The sequence below is a fragment of the Emys orbicularis genome, chromosome 6 (assembly GCF_028017835.1).
Source record: "Emys orbicularis isolate rEmyOrb1 chromosome 6, rEmyOrb1.hap1, whole genome shotgun sequence".
Lineage (NCBI taxonomy): Eukaryota > Metazoa > Chordata > Testudines > Emydidae > Emys > Emys orbicularis.
Window position 1 is genome coordinate 33,379,770 of NC_088688.1, and position 11,441 is coordinate 33,391,210.

Here is an 11,441-nt window from a genome sequence, read left to right on the forward strand (position 1 = left end):
TTTTTGCACAACCCTAATTATACATATATGGCAATTTGTAGAATTGTGTGTACTAACTATTCTGCATACTTCAGACAGAGTCCATGAAAGTAATTTCTGTAGAATGTTCACAGTAAACAGTACTTTTAAAACATATTACAGGTGAAATTTAACAATACACTCCACAATAAATACATACAATACATTACAGTGGTAATGTAGGGGTTGAGAATCAAGTTACAACATTAATTCTTGTAATGACTACACCACAATCAGTGGACCCTCATTAATATATCTTATGTAAATACATTTCTATTTGTTAATATAATCATCATATGTTTAATAGCTTAACATCCACATACTTTTTTTCTCTCAGCTTTCGGAAAAACAAGTTTTCAATGTACTTGACCTTGTATAGGTAGGAATATAATTATAAATTGCATATCAGTAGCATACAAGTATAAATTCTGTACACAAATTCTCTCTCATTAAAGAAACAGGTGAATTCTACCTCAAAGTACATCCAGTACTTGGAGAAAGTAATAATTGAACTTAGTTAAGACAGTGTGAGACTAAGCATTATTAAGAGTCTATTTTAACCTGAAAAGGCCTGGCCAAACAAGAAATTATTTAAATGCATCCTTTCAATATAACTCTTTTTGTGTATTTCTCTGAGAAGTAGCTTATGAAATTCTATAGCAAATGAAGACTGTGCAGAAGTGAATCTCTCTACAGTGAGAAAAATAAATTCCTATCAAGTGTATAGTATAATGGTGCTTAGAAAATTATTCACATACATATTTTTGAGAGAAGAGAACTTATTACGGAAAAGGGTAAATTTTCAGAAAGGCACCCTCCCTTTTGCAAAAGCAATTTTCAAAGAAGCCAGCCAGGGGTGGAAAGCTGACTGGCTTTGTCTCCTGTCAGGAAGAGAAGGCACCCAGCTGAGCACAGCTACCTACTGATTTTGTGGCAGACCAAAGTCAACTAGTCTAGAAATCTCCATCTGGAAAATGGAGTGTACTTGAGTCCTCTTCCTCCCCTCCCTTGAATTCAGGGTGGAGATGTGGCAGAAAATGCCCCCACATTCGCCCACTCTCAAATCCAGACCCCTCCCAAAGACTACTTTTTCTGAGTGAAGCCCCACACTCTCATCCACACCCCAAAAAAACTGTCACCCAAAACATCTGCTTCTGCTAGGAGAAAGGGCCTAGAGGTGGGCCCTTTCTCACTAGAAGATGAAGACTGCTACTTTGTGAGGAGAGTGGGCCTTGGGAGAAAGCAAGAGAAAATCCCAAGATATTAATAAAATGAACACTGACTGACTGCAACAATAAATGACAAAAATAGGTTGTTCAATAGTACATGTTACACAAAGTGAATCTCAAGAACTATTTTGTCCCTCAGGCAGTATTTTACTGCTACTGCCCTCAGAGCCAAGCCAGTCAATATTTACATAATATTTGTGATATATAGATAGATTTTGTTACAGCCACACATGTCCTACATATATCAGAGATGGGCCCACGTTGCAAGAGTGTATTTGAATCTAGAGCAAATCTGAACTTTACTAAAGTTTGATACGTTTGTATCTAGCATTTTAACTTAATTATATTTTAGTTTTATTTGGAGACTGGGGCCAGCTGCAAAGTTTAGATCCAAATCCAAAAACATATATTAAAATTAATTAACTTCTTGGAAGAAGATAGTTTTTAAAACTGACAGTGTGAGAAAAGCAGTCTTTTTGTGTCCTGACTGACAATTCAGTTATAGAGTGGCCCTATTGTGCCTTTTCTGTAATTTCTATCTATTTGTTGGCACAGCAAAAAAGGGGGGAAAGTGGTGAATAGAGGCAAACAGATACATGAAAAAAGCCTTTTGATTAAACAATGCATCCGCGACATTTAGCTATATACAGACCCAATTTTTAACATTTAAAAAAGACAATACAATAAAAGAAACAGCAGCTGTTTCTATGTGATGTCAGAAAACAGGTGGGATACAAGTCTCCATACCAGCGCAATCATATTGATCTCCTGATGATGCACATATGAGGCACATATGCAACCATTATTGACCCATCATGCGACTCATTTCCAGGAACATGGCCAGATAATGCCCCAATATAATAACAAACACTGTCTAAAATCAGTATAAACATTTTATCTGACAGATCAATAAAAATCCAAGGTGAAGCTGAAAAAAACCAGCATGTGTCTGTATCACAAAACAAATAGTGAGCTCCCTATTCACAAGGGCAACAGAGACAGCAGCAATTTGTGTTTCCCACACTGCCCTGCCAATGACCCCAACCCTGACCTGGAGGGGCCACCCTCACTCTGGTGAGAGGCAATTCAGTCTTGGGTCTGCCCCTGGTGCCAAACTGCTTAATTATGTGTGCCGAGATGGTTTTATGATGTGGACTACTGTGTCCACTGGAACTAAGCTGAGACCCCCCAAAATTCATTTCATGGATCCGAGGCGCACTAGTGAAAGGTTAGCAGTACTCATCTCACCGCTACAGACATAGATCTGAGAGAGAGAGATACTCAGTGTGTCTTTCTGAGTGGTAGGAATGGGCAATAGATGGCCCCCCGTGAAACGTTCCAGACCTATGAAAGTTTCACATCTCCTGAAAGTTTTGTATTATTTCCTAACCATACAGGGATGGCATAAGGTTAAAGTTGTACCTGGATTTTACGCTGCTGTTTAATAACTCTGATTCCGGCGTGGGGGGCATGTCTGAAGTTATCCCCATATTTTTGTTCCCTGTGCCTTGCTGAGGGGAGCTGAAAGAAACCACGCTTTTCAAAGTATGTTACAACACAAGAATCAAAGCCATCTCCCTTCAATAGGAAATCTAACTTTTGAAATCAGCCGTTTATCGGGGGCTCCTGACTAAGGGGTGTTTGCTATTAATTGTTAATGTCGTCTGCCATTAGAGGGCACTAAACAACCCTGCATTAATGCTGGTTCAGAGAGAGAGAGAAAGAGGAAGAGTGGCACCGATTTGGGGAAAGATTAAAAAGGGATGTGGAGAAAGCTTCTGAAGCGATCAAAATGCCCCAGAGCTGCTCACGATGATGATCATGATAATAATAACACAAATTGTAGCGAGATCAGTTATTTACCAGTCTGCTTCTTAATGTGTGTGACTGCAGGTGGTGCAATGGGACATTGTGATTCATGCTAACTTTCAAAGCAGGACCAGGGCCCGGTCTGAGGCACCCAAACAACTGTCTTCTAATATTAGCACGGCTGTATTTCTGGATCTATTATAGTCTGTCCAGACAGATCCCATTGTAATGGGATCTTTTATTAAAAGATTAGCACTATCTCCTGCAGTTGGTGGAAAAAAATCTGTTATCACTGAGTTATTTGCAGTTGTGGGGAGGGGGAGTAAGGGGAAAGCCTGCAGAATAAAAGGGGGGGTGTTAAGGGGACTGGGAAAGGGGTGGGGAGGAATCGGTAGAATTTACGCCTGAATCCCAGTGATCTGGCAATGTCCAAGAATTTTTGTCTGCATACTTTGCTGTCTGTTGTGCTTTGGTGGCTCGGAGCAGCGAAAGAATCGAAATTAAAAAGGCAGCTTTTGAATAAACAATACCATTTTCCGTTAAGTAATCATTTTGTATAAAAGGAAATATCGCCTACTCAGTTTCATTCAGCAGTGCCAAAAAATGTTATAAATGAAAGACCGCCAACTTTCTAAGGGGAAGAATAATGCCAGACTGTGCTTAATAAACTAGTGCTCTAGAAGTTCATTATCGATGTTGCAACCTTTTTGATTCTGAAAGGAGACCGCCTACGTCGCCCCCATTCCGGTCTATATCCAGGCGCTGCCAGTGAAAAGCTTGTCACTTGGGTAAAACCCTAGGTATTAAACTTTTGTTTGTTTTTGACCAGTCCCAGAGAGGGAGATGTGTGTGCGCCAGACACTTAACTACTGTTTGAGGTGTTAGGGGTAGATTTATTATTAATCACAACCATAGAGTGGGAATGTCACCGACACACACACACACACACACCAACAAAAATCATATCTCCCGAGAGACTTCATCACCTTTTGCTGCGCCCCAGAACTTCTAACAAGAAGCGAAAACATTTCCGCACGCTGATCAGGTTGTGGTTTTGTTTTCAAGTTCCTTTGGCCATGATGTGGGGGGCTAGGGGAAAGGATCACGCCTCTCCTTCCCCAGGCAAGTGACATGGCTCTTGCTTTAGTCCTATAAATTGTGTTTAAGCCCCTAGTTCCTCTGTGTGCGCGCGTGCGCGCCTCCTGCTATTAATGACACGAGTGGATAGTTCTTTTCTCTCTCTCTAAGCTCTAGTTACCATTCTGTTCTTGCACTCCTTCCTGTTACTACGCAAAGAACTCCGGCGATTCCCTTTTGCAGATTTGATCTGAGACTGTGAGTGTATGTGTGTGTGTGTGTGAGAGAGAGAGAGAGAGAGTATATGCACCTAAAACAGATAATTGGAAAGGGTTTCCAGAAGGTGGAAAATGTCACCTGATTCACAGTGAACTTTTTAAATCTCCCCACCCCCGAACACACACACACATTAGGAGACCGCCCACCGCAGACAGCTAAGACCCCCTTATAGATTTAAAGAGAGACTGCATTGAGAGGCTGACGTTCATTCAATAGAGCGATCATAAGCAGACTGACTAGTGCTCTCTGTCTCTCTGTCTTTCTCTCTCTCTCTCTTTCTTTCTGCTCCACTAGATATTGTTTCTGTCTCTTTCACTCACTGGTATACTGAGGATGTTAAATCAGAGAATCCACCCGGGCATGCTTTTATTCCTGATGCTTCTGTGCCACTTCATGGAAGATCACACAGGACAGGGTAAGATGAGATTGTTTATTTGTAGATGTGTTTTATTTTCTATCTTTTTTTTCAATGTTTAGCTTTCTCCTGTTGAACGCCTCTCTACAAGGGACTAGCTTTAGGAATAGGACCGCAAGTTAACTATGGGAATGGGACCGCTTTGCAAAAATGTACGGAGCTGACATTTAGAGCTATTTTTGATCGGCCCCTCAAACTGCTATGCATAGTACAGAGAAGCGGTGATGATGACGATGATTGTTATTTATTATTATTATTATGCAGCATGAATGAACAGCAGCCCCACACAGGAACTTGCTTAGCCCCGCTGTCTAAATAGGTGCTCAAAGTTTTTGTTGCAATGTAGCTTAGATTTTCCTCTCGACTGCCTGGCTGCAAGGATGGTGGGGATGGTGAGTTCCACGATCACAAATGACATTTTCAGAACTAATATTAGTCATTTTCCGGCTATCCTTTCAATATTTGGACCCCTCCTCCCCCCCGCGCACATACTCATTTGTGAGTGAATTTCGTTGGGCTGTGAATTCTGCTGCAACTGGAGAATGTGTTTAAATACATGTCCCAGGCGAACAAAACAAACAGAAATTGTAATAGCTGTCTTTTCCACGAGTGATTACTGGGGTTTTGTTTTTTCTTGATGCCGCTCCGACAACAACCTGGATGAGTTAGATTGATGGTTTTCACTGAATATTTTTTCGCTGAGCTGGTTGTATAGGTTAACGTTGTGAAGGCAACTGTAAGGCGCTCAAAACTGACTTCTATCGTTCTTTTTGATCCATGAAAACTGATTTTCAAAAGGGTGTTGTTTATTCAATTATTGCTTTGGGGGGGGAGCTACTCTCCCCCTCCACCGTCTCCCCATACATATCGCTCTGAGGGGCCGATCCTGCACTTCTCACTCCGGGAAAATTCCCACTGGAGTAAGGAGACCGGATCGAGCCCCTGCTGGATTAGAATCAATTGCTATTGAGTTGCTGGAGAAGTCACACTGGTTATTCACGAGAGGCTCATCCCAACCCAAACTCTCCAACTAAAAAAGGGGGAGTTGCTTGGACTAATGTTCTTGGCTTGAATCCATCAACAGCAGAGATACTAGTAAAACAAATCTCTATCCGATTTAAGTGCAGTGTACTTCCCTATGAAACTGTGTCGGAAGAGGCGATACCTATAACTTTTGGTTTATAAACTCTCTAGTGGCCTCCTATTTCTGTGCCCCGGCATTTTGTTTACTTTGGTCACCCTTCTTTGGATCGCAGCTAACTTGCTTCAGCAAAGACAAGACATTTTTTTAAGGGAAGCAGCAAAATTTCGAGATTTCGAAAGACTTCGCTAACAGGCAAATGTTACCAATTCTTGCAGATTGTAAAATGGCCTGGACTGAAACTCTGGGCAGCTGTAAAACAATGTTGTACAGAGTTTTTGAAGAGGGGGGGGGGGGGGGAAGTATTTGCAAGCGGGTTTTTCTTTTACTCCTGGTTTTTAATGCACATCCTTGTCAAACCTCTGTCACGTGCATGCAAGTCCCCATGCCCATGGTCTACATGTGGAATAAATACCTCCGAAAACTGCCTTGCCCTGTTCCGATCTGGTTATTTAAACTGAGCTGCCTACTGCTCCAGAGTAGCTGCAGGTTATGAAATGGGACAAATAAAAGTAAACAGTCTAGTAAAAGCCAATGCAAGCCGCACGTGTTGTGTCTGGGTCACTGGTAACTGACATTGATATGGCTGGGTCTCTCTCTCCCTCTCGCTCTTGCAGCTGGGAATTGTTGGCTCCGGCAGGCAAAGAACGGCCGCTGCCAGGTCCTGTATAAGACTGATCTGAGCAAGGAGGAGTGCTGCAAAACGGGCCGGCTAACCACTTCATGGACTGAAGAAGACGTCAACGACAACACGCTTTTTAAGTGGATGATTTTTAACGGTGGGGCCCCAAACTGTATCCCATGCAAAGGTGTGTTTGAAAAGTGCTCAGAAACCGTATGCGCAGGGGATGGCGGTGGCCGGGATGGAGTCAGCAGGGGCAGCAGTGTTTCCCTATGCCACTCTCCAATTAGGATTTTAAAGCTCATCCCATAAAGTAAATGCCCCGACTTGGACACTGTATTAGTGAGAAGGGGAAGGAATCTAGCCTCTGCGTGGTGAAATAGATGTGTGTGTGCAAACCAGCAGTTTGACCCTCCTTTTTGGTGGATCTCTCTCAGGACCCCACATTTTGTTTTCTGGATGGGGGGGGGGGAGGAAACCGTGTTCGCTCCCTTTGTGCCTGGGGGGTTGCCGGTGTTTTTGTAAACACGATTAATCCGAAGTCTGATGAGCAGACGAGGTATTAAAATGTTGCCTCTTTCTTTCCACTCCCCCCCCCCTTTAGAAACGTGTGAGAACGTGGACTGTGGACCTGGGAAGAAATGTAAAATGAACAAGAAGAACAAACCTCGGTGTGTTTGTGCTCCGGATTGCTCTAATGTCACTTGGAAGGGTCCTGTGTGTGGCTTAGATGGGAAAACCTACAGGAACGAGTGTGCTCTCCTCAAAGCCAGATGTAAAGAGCAACCCGAACTTGAAGTCCAATATCAGGGCAAATGCAAAAGTAGGTTTACAAATCTAACAAAGTCTCCCGAATACCACAGGGTGTGTCTGAGTGTAGGGAGGAGGAGCTGACGTACTTTCCCACAATAACAAGATGATGTTTCAAATGCTGAGGGACAAACACTAAACCACGTTCCACCGACAAGAACATAGCTGAATTGAGAATCCCCCAGAGTCATGAAAGACTGTGCTCACACCAGCTTCCCTGAGATGTGAAGGTTTTCCCCAGTGGCCTTTTTATGAGGAAAGCTGCTGAAGACTTTGATTGTGTCATTTGTTTGATTGTTTCACATATTCACTCCCTGTATGAGGCATTGGATCTCCTGCTAATTATTGTATGTTTCCGTCTTTATTTCAGAGACCTGCAGGGATGTTTTATGTCCAGGCAGTTCCACGTGTGTGGTTGATCAAACTAATAATGCCTACTGTGTGACATGTAATCGGATTTGCCCGGAGCCTACTTCCCCTGAACAGTATCTCTGTGGGAATGATGGAATAACGTATGCTAGTGCTTGCCACCTGAGAAAGGCTACCTGCCTACTAGGCAGATCCATTGGATTAGCCTACGAGGGAAAATGTATCAGTAGGTATCATTCTTTGGGGGTGCTTATAGGGGAAAGGGAATAGTTCTTCATAACTAATTGTTTCACAGTTTTGTAGAGGGGTTTCTGGATGCAGATTATTTCCTAGAACTGAATGTGTTGTCCAGTCCTGCAGTTTTTACTCAAGCAAAAGGGGAAATTTTGCTTGAGTGACACCTGAAAGATTTTGGGCCCCAGGAGGGAACAAAGGGTTCAATCCTTGATATCAATGGGAGTTTTGACACTGTTTTCAATGGGAGCTGGAGTCAGGCCCTAAAATGTATTATGATATGTCAACAGAGTAACACAATCTCAACATTCAGCTGAACTGGGTTCTTGGAAACATTTGTCTTCAAGAGGTCTTGGCAAATGTTATTTAATGTCAATCAGATACATCTGATAACTTTTCCCTCTTAAAAAGTTTTTTGTAATGATTGGGGAGTGCTGTTGTGGATTAAGATAAGAAAATAACCTCAAAACAACCTGGTATTTTATATGAATTGTTATTCTTAACAATGTTTGTCACCACAATCTGTTTGTTTTTATCATACACATTTCAGGTAACTTCATGTCTGAAAAATTATCTTTACAAGTTAATGATCTCAAATCTAGTTCCATTGTGATAGCATGTGCTGAATTAACATGTTAATGACATAAACGACTATTTTATATGGTTTAGCTTGAAAAATAATCAATTTGGAAATGTTTAATTAATTGGCCAATTATAGACCTCCCATTTAAGACACCGGGGAGAGAGGATTCCCATTGATTTCAATCAGAGAAGGTCAGGACCTGGTGTCATTTACAATATGCAAATTTAATTCCGCCTTCCAGAGGCCAAATTCTGCTTGCTTTGCTCCTCCATACCCCCCTCCCCACACACAGAGACCCACTGATTTCCAAAAGCATTATGTGCTTGAGTAAAGTGAGCAGGATTTTACCCATAAACTTTATATTCATTTTTCTATGAGTTCTTGATGTATGAGAAGAGAGATTCTGCTTTACTTATTTCTGGTATCTTGTATTTTTAGAAGCCAAATCCTGTGAAGATATCCAGTGCAGTGCTGGGAAGAAATGTTTGTGGGATTTCAAGGTTGGCAGAGGTCGGTGTGCCCTCTGTGATGAGCTGTGCCCTGAAAGCAAGTCAGATGAAGCAGTCTGTGCCAGCGATAACACTACTTACCCAAGCGAGTGTGCCATGAAAGAAGCAGCCTGCTCCATGGGTGTGCTTTTAGAAGTAAAGCATGCTGGATCTTGCAACTGTAAGTGAGATTTTAAATCTTGCAGACATTTAAGGCTTCTGAAGGCAATCCCTAGGTAATGAAGACTTATGCCTTTAAAAATGAGAATTTCATGTAAAGATTTTCCCTTAGAAATATATATATAATATATATAATACACATGTGTGTGATTGGTAAATTGCAACAGATAGTCAACAGTCTGTGGCTTGGACACTTTCAAGATACCTGTTTTTTGAGGAAAAGTCATGTTATCAGCAAGGGGTTGCCCTAAGAGCATCATACTAGCTATTTTTCCTAATTTGTTTGCTTTAGTGTGCTTCGCTGTTTGCTTTATTAACACTTGGATATAACCTAACTCCATCCAAAAAAACAAGCTTACTGTTAGCACATGGGCTGCTGTCTTAGAGCAGTTGCCTCTACTAACTCTGAATGAAGGACACAAAGCAGTTAAACCTAGAACACAAGAGCGCTTTTTATCTGATTTCAGGAATCTGCCAATAAAACCTGAGCCATTGATTCTTCAGAACTTTCTGCAGTTATGACTTCATAGCTTATGTATAAAAAACCATATTACATAACAGCAGATGCCAAAGAGCATCTCACTACAAGTCACGTAAAATGCAACGCTGTATTATGGCTGTTCAGAGGGCTTTGAAAACATGCACTGAGCTGCTTCTGCGCTGTTGTTGTCCTTATTTAAACAACAGCTCCCCTGTATTCCCCCATCTAGCCATTAATGAAGACCCCGAGGAAGAAGAGGAAGATGAAGACCCGGACTACAACTTTCCTATATCTTCCATTCTAGAGTGGTAAAACCTCCATCACTATTGGAACAGCCATTGGGCAAGAAATCAATGTCCATACTGTAAATAAGTGTATGCTTATTTATTTTGGGGAGAAAGAAAAGTATACATATAGTTGAGTCTTGTAGACATTTATTTATACTGTGTCATGTTTTATAATTTATACATAAAATGTCTGGTTGACTGTACACCTTTTTTGAAGAAATTTATTCGTTACGGGAAGAGCAGTGTTATTTATTGTGAGGTCTCTTGCTTGTAAAGTAAAGCTTTTTTTTTTTTTTTTGTAAACTATAAAAGTCCATTCCTTAGAGCTTACCCATATGACTCTCATCTCTTCTTTTCACTGATGTTAACTCCTCTCCACTTTCACAAACTTGCATGTCATTTTCTGTTATGTTTATTTATTGGATTTTCTTCTTGCCCGTTCTGTACATAAATGATCCCTCGGGTTTTTGTTTACAAGGAATCTTGACTGACCAAAAGGCGCTGTAACTGATTTAAATATACTTTCTGGGTGCAGTGAGGCAATCTTTAAGGACATCTCTTCCACTTCACTTTTCTCTGCTTCTAATCACTTCATGTACTGACATGCTCTCAATGTGCTGAGCATTTATACTGTACTATAAGAATTCTGGACCCAAAGAAATCGAATTATGAAGGTTGTTAATAACTACATGGCTAACAATAATGAGAAGTTCTTATTCTTTTTTATTTTTTTGTAACATACATAAATGCTTTATCGGGTGGTTCCTTTAAGATGGTCCTGCAATACCACTTTTTAAAGTTATTTTAAACTGTCACTAAAAGGTATATCAAAGCTTTATCAGTTCAAGTTTCTTGCTTTTCATAATACTTTTTTTCTGATGCAATTTTATATTTTCAAACATGGTGAGTTAAATATAAATTCATTTAAATATATAGTTTTGTACTTTTCTACCATGTAAATGTGCAATGTATATAAAAGTTATAATGTGTATTTGTAAATAAATGATGAGTGAACACAATAGAAAAAATGGAATTTTCCCTGTGTGCAGTCCTCAGTTACTGGTTGTAAAGGGTTTGGGGAGATTTGTCCCTGTTATTCGGAGTGGTAGTGATGGTATTAGGGGAAAGGGAATTGTGAATGGCATTGGGATGAAGTGGAGTTGTTCAAGCTCTAAACTGAAACTCAGTATCCACGACACTATAATTCCAGCTTGCTAAATACATTTCCTTGATCAGTGTCACCAGTGCACTGACAGCAAATAATTGTAAATCCATATACGCTTCTGAATGAGAATAGATATAACCCTTTTTTCCTTCTCTCTATGGTAATGAGATAGGTTTGTCATTAATTGAACCTCTTTCATTTGCATCTTTCTGGGATGCTTTTAATATCTATTTACATTTCTGCTAAATTTCAGA

General features: G+C 40.8%; 1 protein-coding gene across 1 annotated transcript; it reads left to right on the forward strand.

Moving 5' to 3' along the window:
- The first annotated feature begins 4,745 nt into the window (after positions 1–4,745).
- Positions 4,746–10,047, forward strand: FST (follistatin). The gene is made up of 6 exons (XM_065406869.1): positions 4,746–4,827; positions 6,586–6,777; positions 7,195–7,413; positions 7,771–7,995; positions 9,025–9,255; positions 9,965–10,047. The coding sequence occupies exons 1-6, from the start codon at positions 4,746–4,748 to the stop codon at positions 10,045–10,047; spliced, it is 1,032 nt and encodes a 343-aa protein (XP_065262941.1).
- The last annotated feature ends 1,394 nt before the right edge of the window (positions 10,048–11,441 follow it).

Coding starts and splice junctions, on each gene's coding strand:
- FST (XM_065406869.1), top strand. CDS start 4,746: ATGTTAAATCAGAGAATCCACCCGGGCATGCTTTTATTCCTGATGCTT. Junction 4,828..6,585: donor GGAAGATCACACAGGACAGG/GTAAGATGAGAT, acceptor TCGCTCTTGCAG/CTGGGAATTGTTGGCTCCGG. Junction 7,996..9,024: donor CTACGAGGGAAAATGTATCA/GTAGGTATCATT, acceptor TTGTATTTTTAG/AAGCCAAATCCTGTGAAGAT.